Raw genomic sequence first — 21,552 nt, 5'->3', positions numbered from 1 at the left:
AAGATGATGAAATCGCTGTGATATCATACATAGTCAACCACAAGTAAGAAAACCAGCAGAAGACATCACTGATTTCGATTTCTAGCCATCCAGTGCCATTCTTCTACCCCTCAAATGCCACATCAGCCGCTACGGTAACAAACAATGGACAATGAGTTCTAGATTAATCTGGTTTAAGACTGTTTATTAAGTAACATTTCTCTGCATGTATGTATGTATAAACGCCTGAAGATGAACAGAACATGTTCGAAACGCGTTGTATTATGTTAGATTAAATAAAAAATAAAAAAGTGACTGGTAGCAGAAATTAGAAATAAATAAGTGTCAACTATTCTCGCATTTGCGCAACGCATCCACTGTGCCGACGGAACACAACTTAATTAATGTACCGAGAACAATGCCTGGACATGCAGAGAGATGGTGGTATCAATAGAAAATTGTATTTACGAGGGGCGTTCCACAACTAATGCAACACATTATTTTTTCTCGGCCAATTTCGGTCGAAAAAATGAGGAATTTGTTGTGGTACGTTGTGGAATATTCCCGCTTCAGTCCCTATAGTTTCATGAAGTTCCGATAGGTGGCCTTCAAAATGACGTGAGTGACGTAAGTACATGCCGAGGATAGAGCTGTTCTTGAGTTTATTTCGGTGCAAAAACACAGCATCGCAAATACTCATAGGCACTTGCAGAATGTGTACGGAGACCTGGCCAGCGAACGAAATCACGGTGAGTCGCTACGCGGGGCATCAATGCAGCAAGGTCGCCAAAACCTATCCGATCTCCCGTGCCGACCGATCGCCCAAAGATGTCTCCTGCAGTGTTGGAACATGCGGACACTCACATTTGAGGTGTTCGACGGATCGTAATCAACCATCTCGCTGCACAACTGGAAATCTCTGATGGTAGCGCTGACACACTTGTCCATCATTTGGGGTACTCAAAGGTGCAAGCACCCTACAGCCCGGATCTCTCGCCTACCGACTTCCGTCTGTTTGACCCAATAAAGGATGCACTCCACGGGAAGCAGTACGTACATGATGGGGAGTTTATTTATGCAGCAAGACGTCGGGTCCGATGTCGACCAGTAAAGTGATACCATGCGGGCATGCAGTGCCTCCAAGTAAGGAAACGGAAGGCCCTCCCGCTGAACGGACTTTGTGTTGAAAAATATAGCCAAAAGAGTCGTGAATACTATAGTAAATTGGAATCTTGAATCAAATGTGCCTGCTTTTAGAGAAAAAAGTGTTGCATTATCTCTCGAACGCCTCTCGTATTATGACGGTATATGCACAGGTGAGCAAAACTTAAGGGCGAAAGTAACTTTCCCATAATGCGTCGCAGCCAAGTTTCACAGCTCGATCAAAGTTGGGACCATACACAGACATAGAAAAAGCGCTACAGTATAGCGCAGAAGGTAACTCAAAGAAATACCTAGTGAGACAAACAGAAACGACACTTTCATTGAAAGACAATAATTACGCTGAAGTCACCCTTATTCATGATCGTCCCCCAGACATTAAAAAAGTCGGGACATGGTTCTTAATAGGGTGTGTGGTCACCACGGACGGCACTGTATCCTCTGAAAAGTGCTCCGATGCTGACCACAAGGTTAGTAAGGAATTCGTGTGATATGGCGTTCTGTTCCCCCACCAGTAGAGTCGACAACTGCTGGACGGTCATTAGTGCATGTGGAAGTCCCCACAGAGTTCCACACGTGGTCGATGGGGTTTAAATAGAAGAACGGGCAAGATAACCCCTTCGCTGAATATCCTGTCGTTCCAAGAGCTCCTCCACCTGTGCTGTTCGAAGCCGTCGCGCCTTTTCATCCATAAAAATGAAGTCAGGGCCGAATTCACCTATGAAAAGATGCACAGGGGTAATGAGTACAGTGTCACACTCAATAATGTTGACCGGTGAGTACTTTTGTCATAGGTACCACTTGGCTTTCTGTTAGCACTGGAAAACGTACGTAAACGCAGCTGCTCTCAGACGTTAAGTGAAAGGCGTAGGCTACTGGGTTGTCCGTGGTGAGGGGTAATGCCTGAAATTTGGTATTCTCGGCACACTCTCGATACTGTGGATCTCGGAATACTGAATTCCCTAATGATGTCTGAAATGGAATGCCCCATGGGTCTAGCTCCAGCTACCATTTCGCGTTCGAAGTCTGTCAATTTCCGTCGTGCGGCAATAACCAAGTCGGAGATCTTTTCACACGAATCACCTGACTACAAATGACAGCTCCACCACTGCACTGACCTTTTGTACCTTGTCTATGTGATACTATCGCCATTGTATATGTATATATCGCTATTCAACGACTTTTGTCACATCATGAATTATGCAATAATGTAAGTCAGGTTAGCTTCATCTGGGGAATAGTTCCGTTTATATGACAACACGGCAGTAGTAGAGTGGTATGGCAGTCGTTTAGATGGATAAACTGGAATAACAAGTCGTCCAAAATTTGTTTCTTTTGTGTAGAGCATCATCAACAGAAATTCACCCGAAGTTGTTAAAATCATGGAATAAATCTGTGCCTCCAGTTTGTGCCAAACTTGCAAATGTAATTGCTACACAATATGACAATTATTAGTTTTATTATTATACTGACGGAAAAAAATTGAAACGTCAAGGAGTCATGCGACATAAACGGAAGTTGGTAGGCGTGTTTTTACGTCTGAAAATGATATCTATTCCATTTTTGCGCCGGGGTACAAATCAGGTTTGCTTGAAATTCTCGATATGATGGTGGCGAGCGTTTGTTACCTTTGAGACTGGACATGGTGAGTTGATGTTAGTCAATAATGCCTTTAAGACGACAAAGATCCCATTATCAACACCTCACTAACTTTAAGGGAGATCGTGTAATAGGGCTACGAGAAGCCGGATGGCCCTGCAGCCACACTGCAGAAAGACTGGGCAGTTACTGTACATGATTGCTGGCAGCGGTGGTCACCAGAATGTACGGTCGCAAGAAGACCGGGCTGCAGATGGCCAGGTGGCACTAAGGATAGGGAAGACCATCGTGTCCGGAATATGGTTCTGACGCGTCGTACTACATCTGCAGTAGCAATGTGAGCAGCAGTTGATACCACAGTGACACTAAGAACTATTTCAAATCCGTGCTGTCACTCATTAACAGCATTTCAGGCGGTGTTTTCCAACAAGATAACGCTTGTACTACGCGATTCATAATCGGCGCGCTATTTGAAGGACCCATTATAATGATTAGTTTTACCCATTCCCACCTTTCGTCTTTCCTTCCATATTCATTACGCTTACTGGGTGCTTGTCCATAATATCATTGACAACTTCAAGTACAGCTCCTCGTAATACGTCCTATAGCGTACAATCCACTGACCCCAAACCAGCGCAATTTGCGACTTCAGTGGTATCGAGCGAGAGGTCATTTGAGGGCAGGGTGAAGATCTGTTGTGTTCTATGATGAAAGCTGTTTCTGCCCCGGTGACAGTGAAGGCCGTGTGTTGGTTAGAAGAAGGCCAGCTGACGACCTGTAACCACCTTGTCTGTGCGCTAGACGCACTGGACCGACACATGGAGTTATGGCCTGAGGTGCGATTTCGTATAACAGCAGGAGCACTCTCGTAGTTATCCCACGCATCCTGACTGCAAAGTTGCACGTTAAAATAGTGATTCGACTTGATATGCTGTCATTCATTAACAGCATTTCAGGCGATGTTTTCCAACAAGATAACGCTTGTACTACGCGATTCATAATCGGCGCGCTATTTGAAGGACCCATTATAATGATTAGTTTTACCCATTCCCACCTTTCGTCTCTCCTTCCATATTCATTACGCTTACTGGGTGCTTGTGCATAATATCATTGATAACCGAATCACGAAAAGAAACAATGTCACGTACACCATAAAACCACATCTTCGTCACCAGAGTTTTATGAGAAATTTCATCAACTGTATTAAATCTGTAATTGTATATTTAATTCATTATATTAGTCATTTAATTATGTAAATTTGTTTTTACATGTACATTATCTAACAAAAAAATGAAGGACGTAAAATACATGGCCGAATGTCAATGTAGCTTCGTACGTTTACACACCACCAGCGGGTAAGTAAATGGAGGTGCCATTCCCTGTGAAAGGTAAAACTACCACCAGAGTGCGTTAGTGTTTTTGGTGTTTAGTGTTGTTATCAGACTCACTGTGGGTCTCCATTTAGGGAGGATGTTCGAATCGTGCAATATCCAGATTTCCGGGCAGTTGTCCGATGTTGAACTGCATAGGAACGTGAGGGCAGGTATACTCGCCGTCAAGGTTCCGGTCGAACGAGTCTGATCACCGGAAGGGAGGACCGCCACTTTGTGCACCAAGTACATCGTAATCGTTTATCTGCATCTGCCATCCATAAGAAAGTAATAGACTCCGTGCAACATTCTGTGGTAGAGGACAAGCAGAAATCAGACTAAGAAATTACCGCCTCATACGTAGGCTGTTGTTAACACTACAACAGAAACGGCTGGGTTTGGACTGGTGATGTCATTTGAAAGCATGGACTGGCGATGAATGGTAACGCATTGTGCCCTGCAATGAATTGTGGTTCTGCGCTATCCCAAATGACCATCGTCGGCGATTATGGTGGCTACCGGGGGTTAGATCCTATTCTGCCAATGTTTTGGAAAGGTATAGAGTTATTTCTAGTGCCATGACGGGGCGAGCCATTGGGTACGGCACCAGGCTACAGGTAGTAGTAATTGAGGGACACCTGTGTTCTCACGCGTTACGTCTGATGGGACAGTATTGTCGTGCCATTTTTCAATGGGACAATGCTCGTCCGCACTTGAAGAGTGTCTATGAACTGTGTGCGAGATGTTAAGGTACTCCTATGGCTAGCAATATTTCCGTATCTGCCACCGATGTAGCTTGTGTGAAGCCTGTAAGGGCGTCATCTCTTTCCCAGTGCCGGTATCTGGCATACCAGGGTCAGGCTGCGACAGTTGTGGGCCAGGCTGCCTCAGAGCATTATGCTGCGGCTATGCGGCTTTATGTCACGCTTCCCAGCCGTATTGGTGCATGCAGCGTGGTATCCCCCCCCTTGGGCTGTGAAGGCTGCGACAGTTGTGGGCCAGGCTGCCTCAGAGCATTATGCTGCGGCTACTCGGCTTTATGTCATGCTTTCCAGCCGTATTGGTGCATGCAGAGTGGTATCCCCCTTGGGCTGTGTTGGTCGATGGATGTCGTGAATTTTTGTTTTTTCTTTTTTTTTCTTTTTTTCCCTTTCTTTTAATATGGGCCTCCTACCTCCCCTATAGTCCTACCTTTTCCTCTCCAAAAATGCCGCCATCCTCTAGTGTCGACGCAGCACGTAAAACTGAGTGCTGTTAGTAGCAAGACTTATTGCCATAAACCTAAAATAAAAGCGATGGCATACTCTGCTATGCCTCAGGGGGCGACGACACACTACTCAGAAACACACCACCCTCTGCAGGTGTGATGCAAGTGATGATTTTAGAAATAAATAAAGACAGAAATGAAGGCAAAATACAAAACAGGGACGGCAGCACACTCAAATGAAAACGAAACTGGCGAGATAATCCCATCGCCCATAGAATTAACTAAGTAATAATTCTCTAAGATAGATTACGTATTTTTATAATTTGCCAATAATTTTTCATACAAGGTTCACACAATTTCCATGTTACCAATTTCCATATTATCAGTATCATAGAACAGTCTACTCTAGTGATGCCCAGAAGGCCAATGTCAAATCTGGGGTATAGGCAAATCAAGGGTAGTTTGAAAGTCCGAGTGACAAAGATTCAGGGGTACACAGAGACAGTTCTTGAACGAGGTGCCTTAGGCAGGCCGGAACACCTTTTGATAACCATGAACCATTACCACTTTAAGAAATCTTGCAAAAGTAATGGTATATTTCCGGTCAGCTTCCGCCAGGCAATGCTGGCTCCAAAGGTAGTCCATGAAAGAGACAACATCGGTGAGGCAAAGGTCATAGATCGTGAAAATGGTGTGGCCCAGGAGCCACACCATTGCGTTACGTTGTGTTCGGGGGTTGGTCTGAATGTCAGGGGTAAGGAACCGGTCGACTGACACATTGTCCGCTGTAGACCCACCGATCAGCGCTAATTGCACACGTGCAAGGTCCCACACTTCTGTGACGTGAGGGTATAAGAGACGATGATCTCTGGTGTCTACGTCACCACATCGGCCGCAAGCAGCCGAGGGCCGTAGGCGGATGGCCGCCAGGCAATGATTAGTGGGTATTAAATTGTTTACGACGCGATACCATAGCGCTGAAACTTCCGTGGGAAGGGCTGGGTGGTTGATATTGGCCCAAGCTTGGTGCCAGATGACCGACGGTTCTCTGTCCTCTAATTTATGTGGTGTGGGCTGGCCTCGAAGTGCCTGGTAAAGGCTCTTCGACGTGTGTGCCTTGTCAGTGGCCACTGTTAGGACGTAACATTGATTGACGTCATAGTCCTTGACTGTCGTCATCCGGAACGGAAATATGTGTCAAACATACTGGTGCTCGCGCCGATTGCGGGCGATAAAGGTCGAAAAGCACCGCTGTTGTCCCACCTGGGTCAATATCACGCAAAGTGGCGATACGGTGAATCAGGAGGGCCGCACATTTGCGGGGAAAGTCAATGATTCCTAGGCCACCATCGACCTTTGGCAGTGTACAAGTCTGCGCATCAACTTTGAATAGTGCATGCCGCCACAATAGCCAATATACTGTTTGTGAGATGGCTCTGCCGCTTTGTTTCGGTAGCGTGAGGGGTTGTGCTACATACCATACCCGTGATAGGATGTAAGTATTAATCAGTTGGATTCGTTGATGGAGATCGAGTCGTCGATCAGCGTGACTCACGCAAGGCCCTCTGATGCGCGTGAGAGATCGGCTGATCAGTTTCAGTGGACATATATCGCGAGGTGGTGCGTTTCACCTGCACGAGCGAAATGTTAATTCATTGACTTAGAGTTGCTCCAAAGCGAGCGAAGTAAAGCAAGAAAATCGGAATGTGACGGGACTTATGTTACGAGATAGCATAACGAGAGGACGTGTAGGAAGTTTGTTCGATGAAACAGTAATTGTTAGCCGCCACATTGCATAATTTGTGCTTTTTGAGATCCACAAGCGATACGTAATGTTAACGTGGAGTTTAGTAACGGCCATAATACAGTCTGTTGCTTTTCAAAGGTAGTTGCACGTATTTTATTCTGATCAAAGGATTCTGTGATGAACTATTATGTACTATAAGCTTGTACAGGACTTAGAACACTTGATGTGGTCGATGGTCGCTGTAGAACCTGCTTCAATAACACAGTCAAGAGCGTAGAGAAAGTTTTCTCAGCTAAAAGGAACTCATTTCAGTCGCAGACAATCATCGAATGACCAAATGCGAATGGCAGTGTTCCAGTTCGAGAAGATCCTATAGAACATGTCTTTCTCTTACATTTCAAGAATTTTACAGGCGACCGTCTGAGTCAGCCGTTGCTTCTCCACTACGAGAGAAAGTTGTCTACGTGTACGAAATCACGTACGTTGTGGGGTTCCTCGACGCGGCACGGAATATTGTACTTCACAGACATACAGAGACACTACACACGCTACTGCCAGTACCTCGTCTCCTACCTTCCAAACTTATCAGAAGCTCTTCTGCGAACCTTGCAAAACTAGCACTCCTGAAAGAAAGGATATTGCGGAGAAATGGCTTAGCCACCCTAGGCTGTGGCTAAGCCATGTCTCCGCAATATCCTTTCTTCCAGGAGTGCTAGTTCTGCAAGGTTTTCAGGAGAGCTTCTGATAAGTTTGGAAGGTAGGAGACGAGGTACTGGCGGTTAGTAAAGCTGTGAGGAGGGGGCCTGAAACGTGCTTGGGTAGCTCAGTTGGTAGAGCATCTGCCCGCGAAAGGCAAAGCTCCCGAGTTCGAGTCTCGGTAAGGCACACAGTTTTAATCTGCCAGGAAGTTTCATATCAGCGTGCACTCCGCTGCAGAGTGAAAATCTTATTCTGACTACACACACTAGTACAATCACAATGAGTTTAATATTACCAGCTGGAAAAACATTAACATTTTCTTATGAACATAAAAATATAGTAGCATCGATGGGCGGAGGGGTGCAACATCACGCTGATGGGAGGGTTCACGCTGCCAAGACCTTTTTTTTTGTGTAAATTTAACTCTGTTTCGGAATTGTTGCAATAACTGTCCTCTTGACCCATGTAGATTCACATTCGTTTCCTATTTCTTTTCTTGCTGCTCACTTTTTTGTCAAGTAGCGTATTTTAAATTGGACTGAATAGAAGTGAGATGGCTATACTTAGCTGTAGCTACTCGCTCTCCTGATTTGCTGACAACAGGAACTATCAGCATAGAAAAACTATCAAGGGATTTCAGAGTGTTTTCTTAGATGACATAAGTCTACATATTAAATTAGCTTACCGTAGTCGAGTCTTCAGACGCACTCTCGGCCGTAGCACTGCCGCTATCAAAGTCCTTAACCATTTTACAAACGAATAGAGTGGATTCGTTCTTGCCGCTAACGTCGCTAGGACATTCACTCGGTGAATGCGCTGGAGGAAGGGAAATGGTAGGTTCACTCGAATCGGACACCATGGCGTTCACCAAGCAGCTAAGCAGGCTTTTTTTGGATGCGCTGGTGTCCTTCGTACCAGCAACCTGTGCAAATTACACAAGGCAAATTTTACATAAATTTCCTTTCTCGCCTGATTTTCGGCATACCTTTTTCCTCTTACATGGATGACAAGTTATTGTGTACCTTATGCTTTGCAGAGTCCTGGGAGATACTGTCACTACTTAGGTAGTGGTCTACTGCTGCGTTCGACGAAAATGGTAATGATGCCCTTTGCTTGTAACCTTTGGCTTGAAGGGATGCTGCTCTCAGTGGTTGAGATAGCCATCGCAGTGATCTCGACCATGACGTAAACCTACGAAAAATATCACATCTCAAATATTTCGTTGTAATATCTCAAGATCTGTTTTAAGTTTCTCTACAAGGATCAAAGAAGTAATTTAAAAGGAACTCTTACACTTAGCTAGAGGCTAAGAATGCGAAAGTAGACTAATATTTTGGAGGAATTAGTTTAAAACGATACACATCTACAATACTACCCTGCAATTCACTCTTAAGTGACTGGCAGGAAGCTCTTCGAATTACCTTCAAACTACTGATGATGATTTGTGGATTACGGCGCTAAACAGCAAGGTAACCAGCGCCCTTTGTTGAATTAAATACAGACTAGTTTGGTAAAAACCAATTAAAAAATAACAAAAAATTGGAACACTAAGTTGTATCCATCTGAACTGAATAATTAACGCTGTTACTCTGAGCATCATAAAAGATCATCAATGTAAGTCATAAAACACAGCAGAACAACTAGATAAATTAAAGTATAAAATACACGTACTGACACGTTTATGAAGGGAGCTACTTAGAAATAATGTGTGGCTCAGACTAATGAGTTTGAACGCGGAATGGTAGTAGGAGCTAGACGCATGGGACATTCCATTTCGGATACCTTTAGGGAATTCAATATTCCGAGATCCACAGTGTCAAGAGTGCGCCGAGAGTAAAAAATTTCAGGCATTATCTCTCACCACGGATAACGCAGTAGCCGACGGCCTTCACTTAACCACCGACAGCAGCGGCGTTTGCGTAGGTTTTTCAATGCAGACAAGCAACACTGCATGAAATAACCGCAGAAATCGATGTGGGAGATACGACGAAGACATCCATTAAGACAGTGCAGCGACATTTGGCGTTAATGGGTTACGACAGCAGACGACCGACGCTAATGCCTTTGCTATCAGCATGGCGTCACCTACAGAGCCTCTCCTGTGCTTGTGACCACATGTGTTGGACCCTACACGACTGGAAAAGCTTGGCCTGGTCTGATGAGTCTCGATTTCATCTGATAAGAACTGATGGTGGGGTTCGAATGCGTCGCGGACCCCACGTTGTCAACAAGGCACTGTGGAAACTGGTGGTGGCTTCCTAATGGTACTGGCACGGTTTAAATGGAATGGACTTGGTCCTCTGATACAACGGAATTGATCACTGACTGGAAATGGTCATGTTCGGCTACTTGGAGACCATTTGCAGCCATTCATGGACTTAATGTTCCCAAACAACGATAGAATTTTTATGGCTGACCGTGCCCCATGACACCAGGCCACAACTGTTCACGACTGCTTTGAAGAACATTCTGAACAATTCGAACAAATGATTTGGCCATTCAGATCGGTCGATATGAGTCCCATCGAAAATTTATGGCACATAATAGGGAGGTCAGTTCGTGGACAAGACCCTGAACCCACAACACACACTACAGACACAGCAGGGCTCAATATTTCTGCAGGGGACTTCCACCGACGTGTTGGGTCCATGGCATGTCGAGCTGCTGCACTATGCCGACCAAGAGGAGGTCCGACACGGAATTAGGAGGTATCCCATGACTTTTGTCACCTTAGCGTATGTAAGTAGTTAAGGTCGTACGGAACCGTCAGATAGCGAGCTCTGCTTGCTCTTGTCCGATTTGTTACTTTCCATAACTTTATTCTCCTATTAGAATGTCCTAAATATGTACTCCTCTACACAGAAATTTAATGAATGAATACTCAGGAATATATGAAGGAAACAGCACCGTCTTGAAGAAAAGTTTCGACAAGTTTCACTCTCATCATTTAGAGCCGAAGTGACTTTGTATATAAACTGTAGAACGTATCCTCTTCTACAAATGAGCCAACCGTGGGGCTCTGGAGAAATGTGTTCCAGTTGGTGGTAGATGATGCCTTAGCGGACGATCTGCAAATGGAATACTGGTGCTATCTTCCCATTCCCTCCGCATCCGATTTCCTCATGATGTATTCTTGCGGAACGATAGTGCGTTAGTTTAAATTTGGCAGGAATGCTGCTGGCTCAGACCAACGAAAAAGATGGACATGAATTCAGTGCCTGGCGCTCCCACTACCCCATTTACCACCACCTGTGGGGACACATGTTCCAGAGGCACGCAATTGGAGCACTTAGTGATCTCTCAGCAAAGGAGAGGGGTCTGGTGAAGATCACTTCTTATAGAAGCGTGGCACTTTGCCCAAAGACGACACGTCGGGAACTTCTCAAAACGTGGTGTCGAGAAGACGTTTATACTCTGCTGATGATTCAAGAAAATTTCAACACTGAAACACGCATAAATGGCTGCATTCTCACAAAGCAAGTTGAGGATTAACTCTTGTCGTAGTCTGTGCCATTGGAGATGTAGCACAATGCCAACTAGCACACAAATTTCGAAAAAAATCGGCAATAGTCTTATCAAAAGTGGATAGAGATGAAATGTGTTAGGGAAGTTATGGAAATCTTGTATCAGTATGGCCGGATGGAAGGTTCTTCTGGATTGCTGTCCAATGTCATCTTCAACATTGTACGAGATCGCTCGGTGGAATGATAAGTAACACCGGTCTGTGACAGATGAGATCAATGAAGATAAATATTAAGGAAAGACATTTTAGAGAGGGCCCTGAAAGTCAATATTATTTATGAGCACTTGCTTTCTTCAATACTGACGTCTTCCCCAGCGCCACGAGCCAGAATTATGCTATAGTAGGTTAAGAAGCGTCATAGTAAGTTACGTTTGACACACTGGTCCTAAATTATCAAGATGTCACTCTAATCGAACACTGTGGACGTTGTCTGGGCCAGCTCAGAACTTCAAAACCATTTTTTCATGATGTAAGAAATGACATGGCCTGTCCATAGATATCTAGTGTCATCTGCCACATTCTCATACAGAATTTCATAAGGAAAAACTATGTCTATTGTGAGAACCATAGATACAGAAGGAATTAAAGTCCAGGGAGAAGAAATAAAAATTTTGAGGTTTGCCGATGAAATTGTAATTCTGTCGGAGATACTAAAGGACTTGGGAAGAGCGATTGAACGGAATGGACAGTGTCTTGAAAAGAGGAGATAAGATGACCATCAACAAAAGCAAAAGGATAATGGAATGTAGTCAAATTAAATCAGGTGGTGCTGAGGTAATTAGATTATGAAATGACACTCTTGCAGTAGTAGATGAGTTTTGATATTTGAGCAACAAAATAACTGATGATGGTCGAATTACAGAAGATACAAAACGTAGACTGGCGATGGCAAGGAAAGCATCTCTTTGAAGAGAAATTTGTTAACATCGAGTATAGATTGAAGTATCAGGAAGTATTTGTATGGAGTTTAGCCACGTATGGAAGAGAAACATGGATGATAAACACTTTAGACAAGAAGGAAATAGGAGCTTTTGAAACGTGGTGCTACAGGGGAATGCTGAAGATTGGATGGTTAGATCATGTAGCTAATGAGGAGGTACTGAATAGAATTGGGGATAAAAGAAATCTGTGGCACAACTTGACTGGAAAAAGGGATCGGTTGACAGGACACATTCTCCGACCTAAAGAGATCACCAAATTAGTACTGTAGGGAAGCGCAGAGAGTAAAAGTGGTAGAGGAAGACCAAGAGTTGAAGCAGATTCAAAAGGATGTCGGTTGCAGTAATTACCTGTAGATGAAGAGGTTTGCACAGGACAGAATAGCGTGGAGAGCTGCCTCAAACCAGTCTTTGGACTGAAGACCACAACAACAACAACAACAACAACAACAACAATAACAACATCAGTTGGAGTAATAAGTTTTTAGTTAGGATAGTCGTAACGTACAAGCTGATTAGTATGGTCCCTTAATTTCCTACCTGACGATACGTTTCACAGATCGTATGTGCTTTTCAATGACAAAAAAGGGAATATGTGACATTTGAGCTGTCGTGAAGAAGAGGGGATAAGCATTTTAGTGACATGAGTGGTTTGTAATATTACTGCAATATAAAGCCGGAACGTATCTTAAAGATGGTATTACTGTAGCCGTTACAAACTTGACATGGAAATTTCTAAACGTTCTTAAGGACACCTAATAGTACATTACTCTGTAATAATCTGAAGTTCGAAACATATGTTTCAAATTTACTCTGTAACAGTGCACTCTTCATCATACCTGTCACTCGGTCGCCATCATAGAGAAAGTTCTGGCAACTCACGACCATATATTTTGTTTCTCGCTTAAAGCACATCATGTGGTTCTTTGAATTCTCCCGACGTATTTTTTGATAGAGCAATCCACAGGTATACTGTCCGTTCTCTGTGTCCAACAGGTCGGTTGGACACCTCGAACTGGTAGTACGCACGTGAACTATTGTGTCAAAGGCACATCATTATTCATTGTAATGGGGTGCAATGTTGCACCATAACATCTGGAGGATGGCATAGGGCAATATAGCAGAAGTTTTTTTTAACGGTACTTTGAATGTAGTGTCGAAGACCTTCCTTCGGCACATTGCATATCGCCCAGTACTTGATTTGACAGACACGTTTCAGGATGATCGTTTATAAACTCTCCTCACTATGCAACATGGAGTGGAAGTGATGTCTGACTTTGCCATCAATGAAGTGATACCTGTTTTTTACTTAACTGTACGAAGGAATCTTTCTCAACAAGTGTGTTTGAGCCATCACTTTAGGTAGCAGCTACATAAATTATATATTAGTTTATAAAGACAAAATGCTTTTTACGCATTACAGTGTCGATGTTTTAACAACAGATCCGTCAAACCCTTCGTTTAAAAGCATATTTCGTGAGAATTTCGATACATTATATGACTGTCGTTTCAGCCTTTCATTATGCGCAGAACAAAAACGTACTCGCAGCAAATTTAACCCTGTGGTCCAGGTTTTCACTGCAGAGGACAGCTGTTAATGTCACTTCTTTGGCGTTTTTAATCAGTGCCGAGGCTGCAAATGCACGCATTTCACTCCAGTGCTGCAGCCCCAGGCCTGATTAAAACCACCAAGGAAAAGAGAGTAACAGCTGTCCACTGCACAACACCGTTAATGGTCCAACGGCTGTATAGTGTTCCCTTTGCTATCACAGATCTTGATTGTATGACACATTTACAGTTATTTGCGAAACACAGTTCTCAGCTTATCTGTCGACAAAAAATAAATACTGGAACAGAGCTGTTACCGAAACTGTCATGAGAATTCAACTTTCATCCATAAAGCCTAATTTTAAGTATATGTGCGAAAATAAGAGGCACTACCACTTACCTTATTTAAATTGATAAGTTGTGCTTGACTAAGCTATTTTAAATTTATTTTAAGAACTTTTGGCTTCATTTTGAAATTACTTTTATAGGGAACTAATTATTTGATATATTGGTGAATTTTGTTAGGAATATTCCGTTTAGAGAAACGAACTATATAAAGAAACAAAGCATTCCACGATAAAAGTGGCCATAAAAAGAGGTTCCACTTATCGAAAAGAAAAGATATTACGTATATACGTTTAAATCTCTTGTTAGTACACAGCGTATATTAGGTTGGAGCATAAGTTCTTAGCGCTTTTGTTTTGCACGTTGGTATTCCGGTTGTTATGGGTTTATTTATCGATTGTAATTTATTATTTGTAGTTCATTGTTGCTATCTGAGTTTACATATTATCATTTTGTCATCTGGAGACAGTGAGTGGAGCGGTGGACGCTAGAAAATGAAGCGCAAGTGAAGAAGACGGATCATTTCCGACATATACTTCTGTTTGAGTTCAGTAGAGGGGTAACAACAGTGGAGGCATTCAGAAACACTTGCACCATGCATGGGGGTAATATCTCTGGACAGAGCACGGCAGGAAAATGATTTCCTCGGTCTAAGGAGGATCGTTTCGACATCAATGACTCTTCACGTTCAGGAAGACCTTCGAAGTTTGACGAAGATCGTTAGAACGCATTAATTCATAACGATCAATGTCAGTGTACTCGAGAACTGGTAAATGTTGTGAACTGTGATTATTGCACAACTGTACGACATTTGCATGCAATGGGGAGTATACCGGTACCACACGCTCTAAGCCAAAATCACAAAAAATCTGCAGGTGGCCATATATGCGCCTTTGATGCTCGTCTCTAACTGGCTCGTGAACAACACCGACCATTCCTATCCTGAATCATTAACAGTGACAAGAAATGACGTGTTTATGCTAACATAGGGAAAAGAAAAGAATGGTTAAGCTCAAACAAAGCAGCAACTTCTCGTAGAAAGACCTACGCGTTTCCATCAAAGATAACGTTATGCAACTGGTGGAACAGCAACAGTGTGGTTTACTATGAATTGCTTCCCCGGGGTGAAACCATCACTGCTGACATTTATTGTCAACAACTGAGAGGTCTTGCAGTTTCAACCCAAGAACAGCAGCCAGGTAGAATGGGTGAGGTGATGCTGTTATAAGATGATGCTGTTATACGATAACGCCCACCCGCCTTATGCTACACTATACATGAGTTGGGTTGCGAAGTCATTCCACACCCGCCTTACTCATCTGACCTTGCGCCATCAGATTTTCTCCTTTTCCGCTCTCTATTGAACAGCCTCTGAACATGGCTCGACGAGTTCTTCGCCTCGAAACCGCGTGATTTCGACAGCCGCGGAATCGAAAAGTTATCCCTGCGTGGGCAGATTGTTGTAAATAGTAAAGGAGAATATATTACTGACCTGACGACTAATGTGTATGGAAAAATTCTACGAACTTACGCACCACCCCAACAGCTGAGGTCAGTGAATTGGAGTTTGCATATTTATTTCCTGCAGAAGCTTTTGGGTAAGCAGAATGGCTGGTAAAAAGCAACGGTTGATACATGATTTTCAGTAGATAAATTTATATCTGCTTTAAGACCTTGCGCATCTTTCGGTCTCAGGAGATAGTGAGAACGCTTCATAGCACATTTTACCGTTTGTATACTCACCTACTTATACAGGGTGTCCCAGTCAAACCTCCCTGATTTCAAGGACCCAGGAGAGAAAAAACACAATAGATACGACAATGAAAAATGCACCGCATTGTAGAGCATCTCAAAGAATTTATATCCCCGCGTCATAAGTGCGTTTTTTTAGGTTAGAGAAACTCCACACCCCACTCCTATTTAGGATCATAGACGAATTATCTGCCAAAACCGAATTTACACCAGTTAAAATGTTCTCAGAGAATATTCGTCCCTGCAGTTCAGATATGGAAAAGATTAATATGATGTAGTAATCTGCAGGAGCAGGCAACAAAAGGTTTCAGAGGTAGTATTGCTTTTTGAAGGTTATTACGTGCAGATAATATTAGGAACAGAAGGTTGGTTGAAATTGTAAGTGAATAGCACTGAAATCTTACGTTAAGATTGGAATATTTATCGTAAGGGTAGGTTAGCTGCCAATGGTGGAGGGGTATTTATTGCAGTATCAAGCGATGTAATCACGGATTCCGAATGTGAATTAAACTGGGTGAAGCAAGCATCTAAGGACGGTCGAAAATGGGAATTCGGATGCTTTTATGGACACTCTGCGCCAGGAACTGTAGTGGTGGAGCGCTTCAGAGACAACTTTCAGAATGTAGTTAGTAGTTTTCCTGATCATGCTGGTGTAATGGGGAGGTGGGGGATGACGTCAGCTTGTCAGGTATAGTTCGGGAAAGTCTTGGTATCGAACTGGAGCCAGAGACAGGGATTCCTGTGACATTATTCTGAATATCTTGTGTTAAAATTACTTAGAGCAGATACTTAGAGAAACAGCTCATGAAGGTAACGTCTTAAATCTCCTAGCACAAATAGACGTGAACTTACCGAATAAGTTACGTATAGGAAGATATTAGTGATTAGTGATTACAAGGAATTGTAAGGAAGGTAGGAAGATATTTCTGCTTAGCAAGAGCGAAGCTATACAAATTGCGTATATCTGAGTAGTCAGCATCAAATATTCATTGATGAGGACCAAGATGTGGAGCACAAATAGAAAATCAACAGTGTTGTTCAATACGCCTTAGACAAGTATGCTCCCAGCAAAGCCTTAAGGGATGGGAAAGACCCACAGTGGTTTAATAGCCGTGTTAGGAAACTGCTTCGTAAACAAAGAGAGCTTCATCTCAAACGCAAGGGAAGTCAAAAGCTAGCTGAGAAACAATAGCTGAACGAAGGGAAAAATAAGCGTAAGGAGAGCAATGAGAAAAGCCTTTAATGACATTGAAAGTAAAATTTTGTCAGTCGATGTAATCAACAACGCTAAGAGGGTTTGACCTTACGTAAACTCAGTAAGTGGGTCGAAATCATCTATTTAGTCACTCAGTAATCATAATGGCACCGAAACGGAAAATAAGAGAGGAAACAGAAATATTAAATTTGGTCTTCCGAAATATTTTCACCGCAGAAGATTGTAATAAGGTATCTCCTTTCAATAATCGAACAAACGTCGATATAGCAGATATTGAGATACCCGATCACGGAACAGAAGAAGAACTACAATCGCTTATTAGTATAAAGACAGTAGAACCAGATGAGATACCTATCAGATTCTACAAAGATTATGGAAAAGAACTTGCTCCCCTTCTAACAACAGTTCATCGTAGATCGTTAGAGCAACGAAGGGTACCTAGCAACTGGGAAAAAGGGCGTATTATTCCCATTTTCAAGAAGGGCCATAGAACAATGCACACTATTATAGACCTATATAATTGGCTTTAATCTGTTGCAGAGTTTTGGAACATATTTTATACTCAAGAATTATGGCGCTTTTGGAGAACGACAATCTCCTCTGTAGAAATCAACATTTATTCCACAAACAGAGACCTTGCAAAACTCAGCTCGCTCTGTTCCTCCATGAAATCCATAGCGGGTAGACAACGGCCTCAGGTTGATCCCATGTTCCTTGACTTCAGAAAATCATTTCACATCGTCCCGCACTGTCGTTTAGCGAAAAAAATACGAGCTCATTGGGTATCGGACCAAATTTGAGACTGGATCCAAGACTTCCTTGAAGGTGGAGCTCAACACGTCGCTCTCAACGGAAGAAAAGCGATAGATGTAAAAGTAATTTCTCAAGCATCGCAAGGAAATATAAAATATGATCTAGTAGAAACCTTAGGGTGCTCTATAAAACTGTTCGTAGATGATGTGGTTGTCTATAGGAAAGCAGCAATGCCAGAAGACAGTAGTGATTTGCAGAATGACATGCAGAGGTTTGGTGAATGGTGCAGGCTGTTCCAGTTGACCTTGAACGTAAATAAATGTAACATATTGTGCATACATAGAAAAAGAAAGCCACTGCTGTACGACTACTCTACTGATGAGAAACTGCTGGAATTATTATCTGCCGTAAAATACCTAGGAGTATTCACAGCGACTTTAAGTGGAATGATCACATAAAACAAATAGTACGAAAAGCAGAAGCCAGATTGAGATTCATAGGAAGAATCTTAAGGAAACGTAACTCACCCACGAAAGACAGTTGCTTATAAGGCGCTTGTTCCACCGATTCTTGATTACTGTTCGACAATATAGGATGCTTATCATGTAGGACTGACAGAAAACATAAAGAAGAGCCAACGAAAAGTGGCGCGTTTGTCGCGGGATCGTTTAGTTTGCGTGAGAACGTTACAACAGTCACAGTCGCAGACGTTACAAGGGAGGCGTAGTGCATCACGGAGAGGTTTAGCAATGTAATTTCGAGAGAGCAGTTCCGAGAAGACTCAGACAACATCTGACTTCCTCCATCACATATCTAGCGTAACGATCACGATGAGATAATTCGGGAAATTAAAGCCATTAAAGAGGCTTACCCACAATCACTCTTCCCACGTGCCATTCGAGATTGAGACAGGTTAGGGGGATTAGTTAGTAATACCAGACGTATTCCCCATCATACACTGTTAAGTAGCTCGTGGAGTACAGGGTGTCCCACTCAAACCTCCCTGATTTCAAGGACCCAGAAGAGAAACACCACAGTAGATACGACAGTGAAATAGGCACCATACTGTAAAGCATCTCAAAGAATTTATATTAGCGCGTCAGAAGAGCCAGAGTGCAACAAGGTCGCATCAAGTGAAAACGGCGACTCCTTAGCAACGCGCACAAGCAGTAGAGTGGTTTGCAGAAACGAAATCCCCGATTACTGTGCAAAGAAATTATCGTCGTTTGTACGAATGAGATCCACCTGATAGAAAAACAATTAAGGAACGGTAGAGGAAGTTTCTGGCAACAGGAAGTGTTCTGAAACATTCTAGTAGTGCACATTGAGTTTCAGAAGAGACAGTGGAGGACATCAGACAAATGTTTCTCAGAAGCCCACGTAATTCAATTCGTCAAGCATCTAGGCAACGTGATGTACCTCGATCAACATTTCATCGTGTAGTTCACCAGTGTCTTCGTATGTGTGCCTACAAAGTGCAAATTCTGAAACATCTGACACCGAGTGACAAACCACGCCTATGCTGTAGCATACTGATATGGATGCCAGCTTCCTGGAAAGATGTTTATTCTTAGATGAGGCAACCTTTCATCTATCAGGAAGGGTTAATAAGCATAATGTTCGAATTTGGGGTTTGCAAAATTCGCACAATGTCATTGAACATGTTCGTGATAGCCCTAAACTAAACGTCTGGTGCGGGCTATTGCATGACAGGATTGCTGGATCATTCTTCTTTGCGGAACAACAGTGAATGGGTCTGTGTATCTGGACATATGTAAGCAGTTTGTGTACCCTCAGATACAAGAATTGCAACCCAACATCATTTTGAACAAGATGGAGCTCCGCCGCATTGGTCAACAGCTGTTCGCAAGTTCCTGGATAGGAAATTTCCCACGCGTTGGATGTCGGGAAAAAATTCCAACCACCCCTGCGCTAGTCTATGCGCCAGGCTGATACTCCTCTATATTTTTTCTGTCACGAGTACCAGTATGATAAGGAATGAAGGGGAGCGTCAGTGAAGTTTGAACAGCTGGAAGCTCAGACGGCGAGCTGTTGATAGGATATGTGGATAGTTGTGTTGGTTAGAGCAAACCTGCTGAAGAAAAGATTCTGGGTTCGAGTCCTGGTCTACAACACAGTTTCAATCTGGGACGAAGTTTCGGAAAGCATACTGGTTAACATAAAGACTTAAGTGCTGGTTTAAGTGTTTACAGATGTGTTGGTAGAACGTAAATTTGAGGACTGTAATGGACTTAGGTTGAGCTTTAGTAGTAGTACTCTTCCTTGCGGAGGGGTGGGTGACGATTAAGGTCTGCAGAGATTTTTTTTGCTTTTATTTAATCGAATTTTTATGTAGTTCACAAATTGCAACACCTCAAAAGCTTTTCATGCTAATTAAGGCCCTATAGGCATGGTCTTTTCCGAATGTACTCCTGACTGAAAAGCGATTCTGGTATCTGGAGTCCAAAGTTTTTATTAATCATGCCTTTTGCGTTCTTATGGAGATATTTCCATAGCAACTTTCATTCCCTAACAAATATTTCTTTATGTCTAACCGAGAAGCGAAACACTAGTTTTCATAAATATAGCTTTAATATTATTTTAATGTAAGGAAATATTTTCTTAAAAGTTTTCATCCCCTACTGTACTCCCTTAGGGGCTAATTTTCCAGAAACAGTGAAATACGTATTTTTTCTTTCTAACAGAGATCTTAAATACCAGTCGCCATAGATATAGCCTTAAAAATCCTGTAGAAGTTCTTTAGTAACTACTTATTCTCAGAAACACTTTCAATCACTATTTTACCCCTCAGTGGTTGAATTTCCAAAAATACTGGAACATGTATCTTTTTATTTTATGACTGCGAAACCAAATACGAGTTTTTGTAGTTCTACCTTAAAAATTTCCTTCAGAGCGACTTACTTTCAAGAAGCCTTTTATCCCCTATTTCATCCCCTTAGGAGTGTAATTTCGGACAATCCTTCTTAAACGATGCCTACATTATAAGATCCACATCCTCTGTAGACATCGAGTTTCTATCTTTAGCGGTTTGTGCTGAGCGCTGTAGTCAGTGAATCAGTCTAACCTTATTTCACTCCCTTAGGAGTAGAATTTCCGAAAACAGTGAAAAACGTATTTTTCCATCTCTAACCGAGAAGCCAATCACCAATTTTTAAAGATTAAGCTGTAAAAATGCTTTTACTATGAAATATTTCCATTAAACGCTACATTCCCTATTTCCCCCCTTAGGGATTGAATGTCCTAAAACAGTGACATACTTATGTTTTACATCTACTAGAGGAGCCAAATACAAATTTTCACATATTTAGCTTCAAAAATGCTTGCACAGTGAAATATTTGCATAAAAACTTTCATCCTCCGTTTCACCGCCGAAGGGGTTGAATTTCCAAAAATAATGAAGTAAGTATTTTTTATTTTTAACTGAGAAGCCAAATTTAAATATTCTTAGTTTTAGTTTTAAAAATGCTTTCATAATAAAAAAATTTGTACAAAACCTCATCGCCTATTTCACTCCCTTAGTGATTCAGTTTCCAAAAACACTGAAACACGTTTTTTTTTTTTTAAATTTGTAACCGAGAAATCAAATAGCATTTGTCCATAAATGTAGCTTTAAAATTATTCTACTAGTTACTGACTAATGACATATTTTCAAAAAAAAGATTTCACTCACTATTTTACCCCACTAGGGGTAAAT

The 21,552-nt window shown here is 42.4% G+C and overlaps 2 protein-coding genes across 2 annotated transcripts in view; both read right to left on the bottom strand.

Moving 5' to 3' along the window:
* LOC126355560 (mucin-5AC-like) overlaps positions 1–8,510 on the bottom strand; it is a 95,674-nt gene extending 87,164 nt beyond the window's left edge. The window contains exon 1 of the mRNA XM_050005921.1: positions 8,448–8,510. Within this exon, the coding sequence (XP_049861878.1) occupies positions 8,448–8,510 (63 nt within the window). The remainder of the gene's footprint in view (positions 1–8,447) is intronic.
* A 116-nt stretch (positions 8,511–8,626) lies between these two features.
* LOC126355559 (microtubule-associated protein 1B-like) overlaps positions 8,627–21,552 on the bottom strand; it is a 59,199-nt gene continuing 46,273 nt past the window's right edge. Inside the window, exon 6 of the mRNA XM_050005919.1 lies at positions 8,627–8,684. Coding sequence (XP_049861876.1) covers positions 8,627–8,684 — 58 coding nt within the window. The remainder of the gene's footprint in view (positions 8,685–21,552) is intronic.

Source organism: Schistocerca gregaria, chromosome 3 (assembly GCF_023897955.1).
Source record: "Schistocerca gregaria isolate iqSchGreg1 chromosome 3, iqSchGreg1.2, whole genome shotgun sequence".
Classification (NCBI taxonomy): Eukaryota; Metazoa; Arthropoda; class Insecta; order Orthoptera; family Acrididae; genus Schistocerca; species Schistocerca gregaria.
Note: the sequence above shows the minus strand (reverse complement) of the source record. Positions and strands in the feature narration are given on the sequence as shown.